This window comes from Pristis pectinata, chromosome 13 (genome assembly GCF_009764475.1).
Source record: "Pristis pectinata isolate sPriPec2 chromosome 13, sPriPec2.1.pri, whole genome shotgun sequence".
Lineage (NCBI taxonomy): Eukaryota > Metazoa > Chordata > Chondrichthyes > Rhinopristiformes > Pristidae > Pristis > Pristis pectinata.
Window position 1 is genome coordinate 41131325 of NC_067417.1, and position 17931 is coordinate 41149255.

At 44.8% G+C, this 17931-nt stretch overlaps 1 protein-coding gene across 1 annotated transcript in view; it reads left to right on the forward strand.

Moving 5' to 3' along the window:
* The window catches only part of ldhd (lactate dehydrogenase D), a 39924-nt gene that overhangs the window by 9081 nt on the left and 12912 nt on the right, over window positions 1-17931 (forward strand). The window contains 4 exon segments of the mRNA XM_052028188.1: window positions 151-292; window positions 10792-10933; window positions 12639-12798; window positions 14391-14590. Coding sequence (XP_051884148.1) covers window positions 151-292; window positions 10792-10933; window positions 12639-12798; window positions 14391-14590 — 644 coding nt within the window.

Below are 17931 nucleotides of genomic sequence, written 5' to 3' on the forward strand. Positions count from 1 at the left end.
AAAGCAATATTTAAATGTTGCCCCCTTTAAATTGAATGGTTATCAATGTATTTCTCTGTGTAAATGAAGCTTTTGATTAATGTGACTAGTATTTGGAATATTGATCTGATGAACCCATGTGTTATCTACAATGTCTCTTTGCATGTGAAGGTGCAAACCTCCAGATGTCGTGGTGTGGCCACAGAACGTGGAGCAGGTCAGCAGACTGGCTGCAATCTGTTGGGCGAACGATCTTCCCATCATCCCTTTTGGTACAAGCACAGGGCTGGAAGGAGGCGTCGTTGCCGTGAGGGTAGGTACAGTTACATTAACGTGATAGAACTTTATATGGAGACTAAAAGTTATTTAGTCCAATCTGAAACTAGTGTCTTAAATCTAAACACAGCAAACTACAAAGGCATGAGGCACATACTGGCTGTAGTAGGTTGGGAAATCACCTTAAAAGATATGATAGTAAACCAGCAATAGCTAACGCTTAAGAATTGAACATGTAGTTTACTGCAAATATATATCTCTTTAAGGCACAAAACTCCCACAGGTAAAAAGTCCAGTAACAAACAAAGGAAGTTAAAGATAACCTTAGATTAATGGAAAAGGCTTGTAATGTTGTCAAAAAGAACAGCAAGCCTGAGGATTGGGAACATTTCAAATTTTATTAAAGGAAGATCAACAAATTGTTAAAGGAGGGGAATGTAGAATACAAGATGAAAGAAAAAAAAGACTAAAATATCCTTCTGTTTTGTAAAAAGTAAAAGAGATTAGCAAAAGGTAATGTGGATCCCTTACAGACTGAGAAAGGAGAAATTATATTGAGGAATAAGGAAATTGCAAGGAAATTAAACGTTTTGTGGATACGCTGGATGTCATTTTCCAAAGTTCCATACATTTGAGAACATTCCCACAGATTAGATGGTAGTGAATGTAATCCCATTATTTATGAAAGGAAGGGGAAAGAAAAGGTGGGAATCACACAGCCTGTCATCTGTAGGAGGGAAAATCCTAGCATGTGTTAAGAAGGAAATAATAGCAGAGCACTTGGACATTAATGATAGGATTAAGCTGCATCAGCATGGAGTTATGAAAAGGAAATAGTGTTTGACAAGTTCTGCCAATGTTTGGAGGTATAACCAATAGAACAGAAAAAAGGGTACCACTGAATGTGGTGATTTGAACTTTCAGAAGACCTTTGAGGTGCCACACGAGATTATTAAACAGAGTACATGGGATTGGGGGTAATATACTGAGAATGGGTTGATAGATGGAATACAAGGAAAACAAACAACTGGGTCGTTTTTTGGGCTCAGTGCTGGGGCCGATGCTGTTCAGGATCTATATCAATGATTTGGATGAACAGTTCAAGCTTAAGGATCTAATCCTCCGGACAGTCAGCATGGCTTTGTGCAGGGCAAGTCATGTCTTTACTAATTTGATTGAGTTTTTCCAAGGAGGTGATGAAAGTGATTGATGGTAGAGCTGTGGATGTTGTCTACATGGATCTTATTAAGGCATTTGACAAGACCACTGATGGTAGGCTCAGCCAGGAGATTAAGTTGCATGGGATCCACAGTGACTTGGCTGTTTGGATTCAGAATTGGCTTGCCCATAGAACACAGGGTAGCGGTCAAGGGGACTTATTCTGGTTGGAGGTCCGTGACTCGTGCTGTTCCACAGGAATCTGTACTGGGACCTCTGCTGTTTGTGAGATATAGAAAGAACTTGGATGAAAAGATGGATGGGTGGGTTAGTAGGTTCACAGATGATACAAGGATTGGTGGTGTTGTGGATAGTGTACAAGATTGCCAAAGGATACAGCAGGATATAGATCTGTTGCAGATATGGGTGGAGAAATGGCAGATGGAGTTTAATCCGGCCAAGTATGAGGTTTGCACTGTAGGAGATCAAATGTAAAGAAATAGTACACTGTTAATGGCAAGACCCTTAACACCATTGATATACAGAGGGATCTTGAGGTCCAAGTCCATAGCTCCCTGAAAGTGGCTGCACAGGTGGATAGGGTGGTAAAGAAGGCGTATGGCATGCTTGCCTTTATTAGCTGAGACACTGAGTTCAAGAGTCAGGAAGCTGTGTTGCAGCTTTATAAAATTCTAGTTAGGCCGCATCTGGAGTATTGCTTTCAGTTCTGGTCCCCCCATTATAGGAAGGATGTCACAAAAAAGTTCTGCAGATGCTGGAATCTGAAGCAATCCACAAAAAGTGCTGGAGGAACTCAGCAGGTCAAGCAGCATCCATGGAGGGAAATAAACAGTCGACGTTTCAGGCTGAGACCCTTCATCAGGACTGGAAAGGAAGAGGGCAGAAGCCAGAATAAGAAGGTGGGGTGGGGGGGGGGGGGGAGGGGGAGGAGCGCACGCAGGCAAGGGATAGGTGAGTTCAGGTGATAGGTGAGTTCAGGTGAGAGGGAGATGGTTGGTGGGTGGGGGAGGGGGGCAGAAGATTTAATAAGCTGAGAGGCGGTAGGTAGAAGAGGCAAAGGGCTGAAGAAGGAGGAATCTGGTAGGAGAGGCCAGTGGACCATGGAATAAAGGATGGGGGAGGGGAGGGGAGGAGAGGAGATGGGCAGGTCATCAAGGCAGGGAAGGGAACCACAGGAATAAGGGAAGACCAAGGAGTTGGGGGGGGGGGGTGGTGGAAGAAAAAGAAGGAGCGGGCTTACTGGAAGTTAGGATGTGGAGGCTTTGGAGAGGATGCAGAAGAGGTTTACCAGAATGCTGCCTGGATTAGAGGGCAGGTGCTATAAGGAGAGGATGGACAAACTATGGTTGTTTTCTCTGGAGCAGCGGAGGCTGAGGGGAGACCTGATAGAAGTTTATAAGATTATGAGAATAGAGGGAGTAGCCAGCAGTGTCTTCTTCCCAGAGTTGGAATGTCTAATACTAAAGGACATGCATTTAAGGTTAGAAAAGGTAAGTTCGAAGGAGATGTGCGGGGCAAGCTTTTTTACATAGAGCAAGGCGGGTGCCTGGAATGCGCTGCCAGGGGTGGTGGTGGAGGCAAATATGATAGAGGTGTTTAAGAGGCTCTTAGATAGGCACGTGAATGTGCAGAGAATGGAGGGGTATGAACAACTGGTTAGGAAGCTGTGGGCATGCTACGTTGGTGCTGGAAGCGTGGTGACACTTGCGGGCTGCCCCCAGAACACTGTACGCAAAAGATGCGTTTCACTGTGTGTTTCGATGTATATGTGACTAATAAAGATATCTTGTATCTTGTATTGTGTAGGTAAAAGGGATTGGTTTAGTTAGATGTTTAATTACTAGTTCAATTAGTTCAGCACAATATTGTTCCTGTGCTGTCCTGTATCCAAATTTGCCGATGATACTAAGCTGGCAGTATCATGGACTGAGGTGGATGTAGAGAGGCTTCAATGTAAATACACAGGATAAGCAAATGGATGAGAAATGCAGATGGAATACCATGTAGAAAAAATTGAGGTCGTCTACTTTGGCAGCACTAATAGAAAGGTGGAGGGTTTGTAAAATGATGAGAGATTGGAAGGTGTTGGTGTTCAGGAGGACTTGGATGTCCTTGTACATGAATCACTGAAAGTTAACCTGCAGATACGGCAAACGATTTCGAAGGCAAATGGCATGTTTATTACAATAGGAAAATACGCCTTATTGCAATTAGATCTGGCCCTGGTGAGGCTGCAAATGGAATATTATGTACAGGTCTGGCCTCCCTATCTAACCAATGGATTGATTGCTACAGACAGAGTGGAGCAAAAGTTCATCTGATGGGTTTCTGGGTTGGTCCTCTGAGGAGAGATTGGGCATACTGGGCCTATACTCTCTTGAGCTGAATGAACAGAGCTAGTCTCATTGAACCATGACACGGTACGTGCAGGGCTGATGTTTCCACTGGCTAGATGTATTGGTATCGGTTTATTATCGTCACTTGTACCGAGGTGCAGTGAAAAGCTTGTCTTACAAACCGATTGTACAGCTCAATTCATTACACAGTGCAGTTACATTGAGTCAGTACAGAGTGCATTGATGTAGTACAGGTAAAAACAATAACAGTACAAAGTGTGACAGCTACAGAGAAAGTGCAGTGCAATAAAGTGCAAGGTCACAGCAAGGTAGATCGTGAGGTCATTGTCCATCTCATTGTATAAGGGAACTGTTCAATAGTCTTATCACAGTGGGGTAGAAGCTGTCCTTAAGTCTGGCGGTACGTGCCTTCTACCCGATGGAAGAGGGGAGAAGAGAGAATGTCCCGGGTGGGTGGGGTCTTTGATTATGCTGGCTATTTCACCAAGACAATGAGAGATTGTCCAAGGAGGGGAGGCTGGTGTCCGTAATGTGCTGGGCGTCCGGAACCAAGGGTCACAGTCTCAAAATGAGTTGTTGATTCAAGACCAGGATGAGAAGAAACACCTTCACTCAGTGAGTGGTGAGTTTTTGGAGTTCTTTACTCAAGAAGGTTGTTGAGGTTCAGGAACTGTGTCTGTGCAACAGTGATTGATCATAGTTTGAGTATATGAGGGAATGAAGGGATACAGGTTTAGTAGAGGAAAAGGGCACTGGGGTAAAAGATCAGCTGTGATCATAATGAATGGTGCAGCAGGTGGGAGAGGGTGGAACACCTTCCTCTGCTCCTCTTGCCTTCTCGTGATCTGTCTGAGGGAGATGTAAATGGAAGGAAATAAATGAGAGCAGAGGAGGAAGAATAAAAGTGAGCACTGGAACTTTGAGAGATGGAACAGTGCAGTTGCTGGAAATGCTCAGCAGATCAGAAGGATGAAGGATTATTGACCCAGGATGTTGCCTTTGACAGGGTACATGCAGAGCTGATGTTTCCACTGGCTAGCTGTCCATAGATGCTTCCTGAACAGCTGAGTGTTTTAATGTCACTACTACTTCATCCAGCTCTGACCTCTCTTTTCTTGGCCTCTTTAAAATGTTCCAATGATGCCCAAAATGGACTTTGGGTGTCAGGAGGTGAGTCACTCACTATAGAATATTCAGCCTCTTACCTATTTATGTGGTGGGCCCAATTGAGTTTCTGGCCAATGGTGACCCCCCCCGCCCCCCCAACAATGTTGATAGTGATAGTGTTATTGAATGTCAAGGGGAGGTGATTAGATTCTCTCTTGTTGGAGTTGGACTTTGCCAGGCCCTTTTGTGGTACAAATGTAACTTGTCACTTATCAGCCCCTGTCTAAATGTTGTCCAGGGCTGCTGCTTGTGGGCATAGACTGCCCAGTGAACATTCTTGCTTCTGACCTTGTGGAAGGAATGACATTGCTGAAACAGCTGCTTAAACACTGCCCTAAGGATCTCCTGCAGAGATGACCTGGGGATTGGATGGTTAACCCTCCAACAACCACAGCTACTGTCCTTTCTGTGAGGTATGTTTCTAGCCATCGGAGCTTTTCCCTCTGTGCCCATTGACTTCAGTTTTACCAGGGCTTCTTGATGCCTCAGTCAGTCAAAAAGTGCCTTGATGACAAAGGCAGACTCTTGTACCGCACCTGGAATTCACCTCTTTGGTCAGTGTTTGTACCAAGGCTGTGCAGAAATCATTCACATGGTTCTGGTGAAACCCGAACTGGGGATTGATCGGTTATTGGTGAGTGCGTGCTGCTTGATGGCACTGTTGCCAACAGTTAAGAGTAGACTGATGGAGCAGTAGTTAGCTAGATTGGATTTTTCCTGTTTTTTTTGTGAGAGCAGGCCATACCTGGGCAAATTTCCACATTGTTGGATGGATGCCAGTGTTACATCTGTACAGGCACAGCCTGGCTATCAACACAGCTGGATCTGGAGGGTGGGTCTTTATTTACCACTGTAGCTGGATGTTGTCTGGACCAATAGCCTGTGCTGTATCTAGTGCTGTAAGACACTTGATATTACATGCTTAACAGCCTATTCCCTCTAAAGAACTCCTGTTCTTCGTAAATATGTATAATTGCTTTTAATACTATATTTACTAAATTTTCCAAGAAGAAATGCCAATCACAGTTTCAAAGCACTCGCTTATTATTCTGTTCAAAGTAACCAGAACAATACTTTGACACTTCAAGGTGATAATTTAACACCAACTTCCTGACGGACATTTACTGGGCAGCTGTTCACTGGTATCCAAGTAATGTCTCTGCATACCACAGGCTGAAATTATGCATCTAGTATGTAGGTGAAGCTGCTAGCTTCTTGTGTCAATGCGTTGGTGCATTAATTGCTTTCTACCTGCACTGCTAGCTATAGCTGAGTGAGTGATTCTCTCTCTCAGTACATTGTCTATCTGACCAGTGGATAATCCTCTGTGGTACACCCTCACAAACTGAGATCCTTGCAGCCTCAGGCTAAAGCTTTGCTGGAACTCAAAGGAGGTGTGGCTCCCCAGACATTCAGTGCACAGGGTCACTGGTAAGTGAGCACTTCCTGGAGCTCGTGAACCAACTCCCCAACCGAGGGAAAATTGCTTTGTGGGCCTCTCGGGAGAGAGAAAGAGCAAACTGACAGAAAAAAACTGGAGTGGAGCCCAAAGGCAGATGGACTAGGTCAAATTCCAGCATCTCCTGCGACCAAGCTGGTTCCAAATGGAACGCTCTGCATTCCTTTGATCCCAGCCAGGGAGGTTAGCGGAAGGAGTTAGAGGCATCTTGACATTTGGATAAATCTATAAATACTGTTTATAGAAGGAACCTGGACAGGACACTCCAGTCTCACATTACAGCATTAACACAACATGGGAGGCAGCAGGTACAGGGTGATAAGTCCATTTTGGTGTTCAACATGGAGTCAATCATCAAGGCAAACACCACTGCTGTACAGTGCAGAAGGCGCCATGGTCCAGTGGTGTTGATTCTGTGGTCTGTGTGCTTCAGACTTGAGACGGCCCTGAACACAGCCTGAAGGAAAATAACTTCCAGGGTCAAGGTGTTGTCAGCATTTGCACAGGTTGAATACATTATGGTATTTATTTTACCAAATGCAAGAGAGTTAGGAAGGGTCAATGCAGTACGTTGTGTCTGTGTTTTTAGGTACCCATTATGTGGAGAACTGTGGTAGGTGAGATGGTGCTCCCTCTCACAAAGCTTAGGTATCATTCAGTTGTTTGAATCCATACCAAGACATTGATGGTGGAGACTACAGACTGTTCTCAGGGATGAAAAGTGAGGAAAATAGATCAGAGCTTATTTGTGCACCCAGATATACTGGTGGTTAAACTGGATGTCTGCATGCTGTCTTCTAGCTGGATTCTACTTGGCACGGTGGGTTGACAAGTTGTTTTGGGGGAGGAAGACCCATCAGGAAACTCCAGCTGTGACATATCGGCCCTACCAGGTTGTGACGGCATTCCTTCTAGGGATTGTAACAATAACTCCTAAAAGAAATTAAATCTATTCTTGCTAGCTATTGTGTATGTCATTATGTGTATCTGAAATGTTAACTCTAATTCTGTTTCTGCAGGTGCTGCCTCACCTGCTGAGTGTTTCCATCAATTTTCTGTTTTTTTTTAAATTTCAGATTTCCAGCATCTGCAGGTTTTTGGTTCTCAATCACAAGTATCTGGTTGTTTCCAGCTCCCATTGAATTAATTGCATGTTTACAGACTGGGTGGAGCCCTGAGCTTCTATAGGTGGGGCTCCTCAAGGATGTAAATATAGTTATTCCCACAGTCGTAATTACAATGTACCCCAATGTAAAGCCAAAACAATGAGAAAAGTATTACTTTGTGCCATGTTATTAATGTACAGATGAGGAGGCTTTCTGATGTGGATTGAACAGGCCAAATATTTCACATCAAATGGTCCTCTGAATCTTGGTTGCTGGCAGAAGATGAGCTTCCAACCTTGCCTTAGCATCAGAAATCAGATCTACAACACTCAGTGGTGGAATTAAACCGACTTGTTTGATTCAGATCTTGAGTGCGGGGGTTTGAGTTGGCACTCTCTCAGTCTGCCTCTCAGAAATGAGCAGTCCTTGGTCCTGAGCCACATCCCTGATTGGCGATGGAGGTTTAACTGTTGAACAGCTCAAGGCAGTTCTGTTCTCGTCCCCATTCCACACCGATATGTCTGTCCTCAGCGTCTTCCACTGCCAGGGTGAGGCTAAACGCAAACTAGAGGAATAGCCTCTCATATTCCACCTGGGTAGTCTACAGCCCAACGGCACGAACACTGAATTCTCCAGTCTCAGGTAACTGCTCCCCCTCTGTCCCTTTTGTCTCTCCTCCTGATCTACCCAATTTCTCCTGCGCACACCCAACCCCACCGCCAGCCCCCCGTCACCATGTTTCTTTCCCGTCCTCCATTCACTCCCGTCTGCCCATCACCCACACACTCCTCCCACTGGGTCCCCTCCTCTACTGTTCCCATCTGCTCTCCCCACCTCCCCTTATTTGGTTCCATGCTCCACCTTCCTGTCCTATCAGATTCTATCTTCTGCAGCCCTTTGGCACCTCCACCCATCACCTCCCAGCCTCCTCCATCTGCCTATCACCCCTCCTCACCTGGATCCACCTATCGCTTGCCAGCTGTTGCTCCACCCCTTCCCCTCACCTTGTTATACTGGCTACGTCCCTTCTTTCTTTCAGACCCGAAGAAGGGCCTCAACCCAAATGTCGACTGTCCATTTCTCTCCACAGATGCTGCCTGACCCACTGAGTTCCTCCAGCATCTTGTGTGTTGCTCCAGGTTCCAGCATCTGCAGTCTCTTGTGTCTCTGTTCTCATCCTGCTGGACATTTTTTGTCTTTAAAGAAAATGAACTGAGTCCCTAACACAAAAAAAAATGCCATTTCAGTAACACAGTTATTCAGATGTCAGGAACAGTTTACACCTTGGGGGTTGGTGGGGGTGGGCGGAATTTAAAATCCTTTCTAATTTTCCCCCATTCCCATTGCTTTCTTATAGTTGGCCGTTTTGTTTTTCATTCTGTCCGTATTCTTACCTTTTTCTTTCTTTCTTTACAATCTGAATTGGAGATTTAGGCCCAGGAATGGTTATTGCCCGTTTAAGTCTGCCTGATAAAATATTTCACAAAACCTGCTTAGTGGTATAGTTCAGAATTATATCTGTTTATGTCCACCTTTACCCCATCTCCCTGGATATCATGCCTAACAAAAAAAATCTACCTCCTTCTCAAAGCTTTCAACTGACCAAGCAATCATGGTCTTTTGGGGAAAGGAGTCCAAATTTCCATGGAATTTGCTCCTTCTAACTTCACTCCTGAATTTTAAGACAGCCCCCTCCTTACTCCACAGTCGCCTGTCACACTTTGATCTGATCGCAGCCCCAACAGCCTCCAAAACAGAAAGTGAAAACAGCCAGGTTTATGGAGCATGCCCTCATAATTTAACTCTCCCAGAGCTGGGATCTGTGTGGTGAAGCTTGTCTGTATGCTTACCGAACACCATGCTACTGATGGAGTCTGACCGTCCTCTGAAAGCATCACTGCCTCACTTTTGTATTCCTACACTCGGAGATGAAGGCCGGGATTCCATCAACCTTTCTAACCCCACGCACTACTTTGAGTGGCTTATGTCCTTGCATAAACAAAGCCACTTTGCCTCCTTCTGATCAAATCAACAACTTCTTTCCCAAGAGGAACTAGGAGTGGAAAACCGCGTAGTGCCCTCGGTTTGGTAACCCACTGCCTTCATTAAAGGGGACCAGCCTTTACCTGCTTTAAGAAATGCAAGCACCTTCTTGAGTCGTGCAGTCTGAGGGAGACACAGCGCAGAAACAGGCCTTTCGGCTCAGCAAGTCTCTGCTGACTATCAACCACCCGTTTACACTAATCCTATGTTAATCCTGTTTTATTCTCCCCACATGCTCGTCAGTTCCCCGCAGATTCTGCCACTCACCTACACATTAGGGGCAATTTACAGGGGTCAATTATCCTAGCAAACTGCGCATCTTTAGGATGTGGAAGGAACCCAGAGCACCCAGAGGAAACTCACGTGGTCACAGGGAGAATGCACAAACTCCATGCAGGGGTCAGGATCAAACCCAGGTCTCTGGAGCTATGAGGCAGCAGCAGTATTAGGTGTGCCACTGTGCTGCTCTGTCAGATAGATCCTGCTTCACTTCAATGGTCTCCCTCTATTTACAATCAGAACGGATGCTGTCACACAAACTGAATTGTATCCAAGGCAAATAATTCCCTTGTTTTCCCCGATGCATTTCTATAAATTATTCAGCAAAATATATCCAGCTATTCAGCTGGGTTTCTCTACAGGAAGTCCCACTCCCCATCCTCAGAACTTCCAGAACTGCTGCTGAATCATGCACTTTGTAATGACACCTTCCACCAATCCCTCTGTCTGCTTCTCACTTGTAGAGCACCATTTTAGACAGGAAGAACAACCAGCCCATCCCCACTAATAGCACAAAACTCATTCCAAAATAAGCCTTTTTTTTTAATTTATGGGAAACCAAAATGAACTGTAAACATGTGACAAACAGAACATTTTGCAAGCAGTAGCAGAATGTAATGTGTGGTTAAAATCTTTTTTTAACAAGTTGGGTCTTTATCACTATATTTTATAATTAATTCATGAGGACGTGAGTGTCATTGGCATAGCCAGCATGTATTACTCATCCCTAATTGCCCTTAAACCAAGGACTTCTGGGTCTTTTCAGAGGACAGTTAAGAGTCATCCATGTTGCTTCTGGTCCTGTGTCACACACAGACCAGACTGGTTTTAGTCTTCTGTCCTGTAGGTGCTTTCTTAAAGTTTCCTCCCACTACCTACTTTGCCTCTCCTGACGTTCTGGCCTCCCAATGGAGTCTGACTTCTGTGTTGCTGCTTTTCTCATCAGGGAGGAGTGTGCTTTGACCTCACAAAGATGGATAAAATCTTGGAGCTAAATACAGTTGACTTTGATGTGACAGTGGAGCCTGGAGTCACCAGAAAAGGCCTGAATAATTACCTTCGAGGCAGTGGTCTCTGGTTTCCGATTGGTAAGTTTGGCTTAATTGTGCCAATGAAACTGACCCTTAGCACCTTGGGACACCTGACCTCCCCACACATGGGACCGATAACCATCCACGTCCACAGAACCGAGTAACAGGTTGGAATTTCACACGTTATATTAGTAGACTGATTATCAGATTGACCCCTTCAGAAATTCCCACATCGATTTGCCAGCCAGACAAGGCCAGCAGCATTTGTGGCTGCAGCCCTTATCAGGCATTTGTTATTCTGCTGAGTGGAAAATTAATTATGGGATCTTGCTGTGTGAAAAATTAATGTGGCTTCAATGTCTGTCACGTGGTTATGAAAGGAATTTCACAGGTGAAGCCTTTCTCCAGTAAAGATATCATCTCCCCACTTACTGTGCAGTCCTGTTAGGTCACTGAGGTCAGATTACAAAGCCCAATTTAATGATAGACATCAACATCTTCTTTACAAAAGTAGCCATCCTATCAGTACTCGAATAAGTTATCATATCAACTAGGCAGTGAGAGGCATTTCTGAGCATTGATTAGGTGAACTGAAGTCCTTGCCAATGAGAATAAATACTGGGGGTCTACTTAGTATCCGAAGATTCAGACAAGATTTCTGTTGTCATTATAGTACCTGCAGAGACTGAGATTAATGACCTTGATTTTATAAATGAAAACAAAATAGCATATCTTCCTTCACAGTTTCTGCTTTCTACACAGCTTGATCCCAAATTGCATTAAATTATTTTCAAACTTGAAACTCTGTGAGAATAAAAAGAATCCCAAGGTTCTGTTACTCCATCAATTGTGTGGTCTGAGGTAGGTAAATTATCTCTGAACGTGTCTGGTATTGGAATGTCTACCCTTGCTCAGGAAGGGCATCAGCCAGGGAAATAGGGAACAGCTTGAATTCTCGTCGTTGGAAGCAGGAAACTAGCTGCTACATTGTGCCGTGCTTTGATTCTTAAAGGCACAAATACATTATAATTTACAAATTGTTTAAGAAATCAGTTAGTAGAGACAATAATTTGGATCACTGCCCCGGTTAACAAGGCATTCTTGTATAATATGTTGCGTTAGTGAAAATGTGAATCAGACCACCTTTATGTGGGTTGATTTAATAATCGAGAGGTCTGCAGTGGTTTAGATGTCACAGACTACATTTATTGGTAGCAGTTTATTCAAGTTGTCAGCTGCAGAGGGGTGCAGCCAGTGGAGCTGCTGCCTCACAGGTCCAGCGACCAGTGTTCAATTCAGGCCTCTGGTGCCTTCTGTGTGGAGTTTGCATGTTCTCCCTGTGACCATGTGGACTTCCTCTGGGAGATCCAGTTTTCTCCCAAATCTCAAAGATGTGCGTATTGGTAGGTAAATTGGCCACTGTAAATTTCCCCTGGTGAGTAAGTGTATAATGGAATGTGGGGAGAATAAAATGGGATGAGTCTAAATGGGTATTTGATGGTCAACATGGACTCAGTGGGCTGAAGGGCCTTTTTCTGTGTTGTATGACCTATGAATTTATAAATCTATATTACACTGATGTTTGTTAAAAATGAAGGTTTGCTAGACTGGGAGCCATTGGTGGGTGAATGGGGTTAAGGGAAACTCCTGTTGGGACTTTGCTGTGAAAATGGGAACCCATTCACGAGGAGGGACGTAGCAAAGTGAACTGGAGATGAGGTGCCTTCTGGTGACTCCTTAGTGATTCTCTTTTGTTCCACAGATCCCGGGGCAGATGCCTCCCTGTGCGGAATGGCTGCCACTAGTGCCTCAGGTACAAATGCGGTGAGATACGGCACGATGAGGGAGAACGTGATAAACCTAGAAGTAGTGCTAGCGGATGGGAGGATTATGTACACAGCAGGAGCGCAAAGGAGGTTCAGGTACTGAAAGCAATTAAAGCGTTAAATACTACCTCTTGTTAGATAGTATGGTATCTAACATAGCATTCTTTGCTCCCTGGAGGGGTGATCTCATTGAAACAAACTAAATTCTTATGTAGATGAGGGTAGATGATGTCTCATCCGGCTGAGGTATCTAGAACCAGGAGTCACAGCCTCAAAATAGGGGATGGGCCATTCAGGACAGAGATGAGAAGAAATTTCTTCACCCAGAGGGCAATGAATCTTTGGATTCTCCATCTAGGAGGGTTGTGGAGGTTTGGTCGCTGAGTATTTTCAAGACATTGATGGGTTTCTGGATAATTAGGGAATCAAGGGATGTGGGGCTAGTGCAGGAAAATGGAGCTGGTATAAAATATCAGCTATGCTCATGTTGAATGACAGAGCAGCAGTGAGGATTGAATGGCCTACTGCTTCTATTTCTTACATTCCTAATGTATTAGGAATGGATGATCTGCAGTTATCCTTGTGGAGCTTTGGAATTTATCAGTGAGTGAAAACAAATGGGTTACATCAGAGGCTCAGTTTCTCCGATGCCTCCCCGTCACACTCTCATCAGGCAGAATGTGGTGCTGCTAATTAATGTTGAGGTGTCCACCCAGGCTCCCAGTCAGATGGTTGTAGGCTCAAGCCCCACTCCCAGGTATTCTAGGCCGAGATCCCAGTGCAGCAATGGAGAAATGCTTGTTGCAGGTTCATCAGCCCTCTAGGAAAATGTAATAAAATGCAGCGTAACTTTGCATTTAACGTACAAATGTGTACTTCTACAGTTAAGCTTTGGAGTTTAAAAGATCACCTGTTGCTACTCAAAGAAAAGCAGTGGGGATCTCTGCAGCTATTTATCAATCAAGCAACATCTAAAATATGGAACACCTGATGAGTTACAGCAGACAATTTGTACCTTTTTTCATTAAATTGCCTGCCGTGGTTCCTGTATTAAAACAGTGACTGCAACACACTTTGGGACTTCCCACTGGTACTATGGACACCTTGCTTTCCTTTGGTTCAGTCAATGACTGGTCAAATGCACAGAGCCGAGGCAAGTGTGCATTACTGATGAGAAAGAAGGGCTTGCATTAATGGCCTGATGTGCATGATCCCACTGTGCTTTCAGACAACAACGTGAAGTTGGTGACGTCATGTGGAAGGACAGCAGACAGTCCCACAGATAGCGGTGACGTGCCGACCGGGTAACCTGTTTCCGTGACACCACGTGTGGGATAAATATCAACCAGCACATTCTTCTCTTGTTCAAGCTAGCATCATGGGGTCTTTTTGTCCATTGAAAGAGTACTTGGGGCGTTGTTCTGGTGCCTTTGCTGAGGAACAGCACCTCTGACAGGGTGGCACTCCTTCAGCATTGTGTCAGTGTCTCAATCTTGTCTCTCAACTCACTTTCTGAGTCGGAGGCAAAGTGCTCCCCACTGAGTCATCTGTTTTAACTCAAATTTGAATGACTCCATCAGCACTTTAACCTGTCCCAGTAGGAGAGAAGTGCTCAGCCTGTTGATGCATTGAGCTGCCTGGGAGAAACGTGTTGAGTGAACACTGTGATAAAACACTTTCTGCTGTAGGAAGACATCCGCCGGTTACAATCTGACAAATCTCTTCATTGGCTCAGAAGGAACTCTGGGAATAATCACCAAGACAACATTGCGTCTCTATGGAATGCCGGAAGCCATGGTGTCTGCAGTCTGCACGTTTCCAACAGTGCAAGCAGCTGTGGAATGCACGGTGCAAGTACTGCAGTATGGCATCCCCTTAGCAAGGATAGGTATGGCAATCCTTTGATATACAGTGTTATACTTGGGTACTAATAAACATGCTACGAGTGGGGGGGTGGAAACTGATAAAATATCACACTTATGAAAGAACAAATATTGCTGTGTACATAAAGTTCAGGATCTCAATCCACGTATTGCGTGGCCTGCAGATTGATCTAGTACTATCTCGACACATAGCCCATGAGCCATAGACTGCTGCAGTATGATGCAGTCAACACAGGGTGGCACAGTGGTACAGCTAATAGAGTCGCTGCCTCACAGCTCCAGTGACCTGGGTTCAATCCTGACCTCCGTTGCTGTCTGTGTGGAGTTTGCACATCCCTCCTGTGACTGTGTGGGTTTCTTCCAAGTGCTCTGGTTTCCTCCCACACCCCCCAAAGATTTGCGGGTTTGTGGGTTCATTACCCCAAGGATGTAGGTGAGTTGTAGAAGTGGGTGGGGAAAATAAAATGGGATTAGTGTAAACAGGTGCTTGATGGTCAGTGCGGACTTAATGGGGCGAAGCGCCTGTTTCCGTGCTCTCTGACTGAACATACCCTGTACATGTTTATTGGTACTGCACGATACAACCTGTAGCAACTCAAAGTGTTGTTTTTAATGTTTCACGTAATCCGTGTATTGGATATTGAGTTGAGTGTGACTGTAGGTCTTTAGTTGTTGCAATGAAACAGTTAATTGTCCATTTACAATGGAATATACAAATAACAGTTGTTGGTTGCCTCACCTTGAAACCTGCTCTGACACAATCCAGTTGGGGGAGAATGCATATCTTAAAGAAAAAATAATTTAAATTTTGTTTATTGAATGGTTTATATTTTTACAAAGGACATTTGATAAAATGCACTGATTTTATTCTTTAAAAGCAATAGTAAAGCAGTGCGGCAACATGCTGCTTCTAAGTTGAATTCGGGTCTGAGGGTCAGGCCTGCTGCTTTGTGTCCCAGTAATGGCTGACGTAATGTACAAAATGCTGCTGCTGCCGTTCCCTTCTCCCTCCGTTGTAATCGGATCCATCTGTGGATGGGGCCTTTGACTGAGCTGCCGTCACCAAACGGTGGGTTTGCTGAAAAAGATGGGAAAAGGTGGGGGTTAGCTGCTCATTCTGGGGGCCTGGCTACCAGCCAAGTGTGAAGAAGATAATCTGTGTGGAGCCTCAGGAGATGGGGGAGATCTTAAACAGTTTTTTTGCATCAGTATTTACTCAAAACTGGCATAGTGGATATGGAAGGAAAACAGGCAATAGTGTCATGGAACATATAGACATTGAAGAGGAGGAGGTGCTTGCTGCTTTACAGAGAATAAAGGTAGATAAATCTCCCAGGCCTGATAAGATATTTCCTTGGACATTGAGAGAGACTAGTGTAGAAATTGCAGGGGCCCTGGCAGATATATTTAAAATGTCCTTAGCTACGGGTGCGGTGCTGGAGGACTGGAGGGTAGCTCATGTAGTTCCGTTGTTTAAAAAATGATCTAAAAGTAAACCAGGTAATTACAGGCCAGTGAGCCTGACATCACTAGTGGGTAAATTATTGGAAGGTGTTCTGAGAGATCGGATATACAGCATGGCTTACAGATTAGGGATAGTCAGCATGGCTTTGTGCGTGGTAGATTGTGTTTAACGAATCTTGTAGAGTTTTTCGAGGAGGTTACCAAGAAAGTAGATGCAGGAAAGGCTGTGGATGTTGTCTACATGGACTTCAGTAAGGCCTTTGACAAGGTCCCACATGGGAGGTTAGTTCAGAAGGTTCAGACACTAGGTATCCATGGAAAGGTTGTAAACTGGATTCGAAATTGGCTGTGTGGGAGAAGACAGAGTTGTTGTGGATGATTGTTTCTCAGACTGGAGGCCTGTGACTAGTGGTGTGCCTCAGGGATCTGTGCTGGGGCCATTGTTGTTTGTTGTCTATATCAATGATCTAGATGATAATGTGGTAAATTGGATCAGCAAGTTTGCTGATGATACTAAGATTGGAGGTGTTGTGGATAGCGAGGAAGGCTTTCAAAGCTTGCAGAGGGATCTGAACCAACTGGAAGAATGGGCCAGGAAATGGCAGATGGAATTTAATGCAGACAAGTGTGAGGTGTTGCATCTTGGAAGGACAAATCAAGGTAGGACATACACAGTAAATGGTAGGGCACTGCGGAGTGCAGAGGAACAAAGGGATCTGGGAGTTCAGATACATAATTCCCTGAAAGTGGTGTCGCAGGTAGACAGGGTTGTAAAAAAGGCTTTTGGCATCCTGGCATTCTTAGATCATAGTATTGAGTACAGGAGTTGGGATGTTATAGTGAGGTTGTATAAGACATTGGTGAGGCCAAATTTGGAGTATTGCGTGCAGTTCTGGTCACCTAACTATAGGAAGGATATTTGTAAGATTGAAAGAGTGCAGAGGAGATTTACTAGAATGTTGCCAGGTCTTCAGGAGTTGAGTTACAGGGAAAGACTGAACAGGTTAGGACTTTATTCCTTGGAGCGCAGAAGAATGAGGGGAGATTTGATAGAGGTTTACAAAATTATGAGGGGTATAGACAGAGTTAATGTGAGTAGGCTCTTTCCACCTAGATTAGGAGAAATAAGTACGAGGGGACATGGCTTTAGGGTGAAAGGGGAAAAGTTTAGGGGGAACATTAGGGGGATCTTCTTCACTCAAGGAGTGGTGGGAGTATGGAACGGGCTGCCGTCTGATGTAGTAAATGCGGGCTCACTCTTGAGTTTTAAGGATAAATTGGATAGATACATGGACGGGAGAGGTCTGGAGGGTTATGGACTGGGTAAATGGAACTAGAGGAATACCATTTTGGCACAGACTAGAAGGGCTGAATGGCCTGTTTTCTGTGCTGTAGTGTTCTATGGTTCTATAACAGGACAGGTGTGTGAGGTGTGGGGTCTCTGTGCAGAACCTATTGTTCCCTTCCGCCCACTTTAAATTTAGTCTTTCATGTTTCCTTCCAAAAGTTGTTTTACCCGACAAGACGCTGTGGATCTGGGAAGGGTGAGGGTGAGTGTGGGTGAGGTTCGTGGTGCAGGCGGGGGTGTTGTTGATGAGTGCTGTGGGGTGTGGACACATGCAGGGTGGGCAGATGACCATTTGGTGGGGGGGAGGGGCTTGGACAAGTGGGGGGAGGGTCATTGTGGACCCCCCCCCCCCGCAGTGCGAGGGCAGTGGTGGTGTTGGTTGGACAGTTGTAGGAGGGGTGCATGTGTGTGGAGGGTGAAGATTGCCAAGGGATATTTAGTTTGGTGCAAAGTTATTGAGGACATTGGGTTGTGAGCTACATTACCACTGCAACTATGTAAAGGTTCTAAATAGAATAATAGAACAGTACAGCA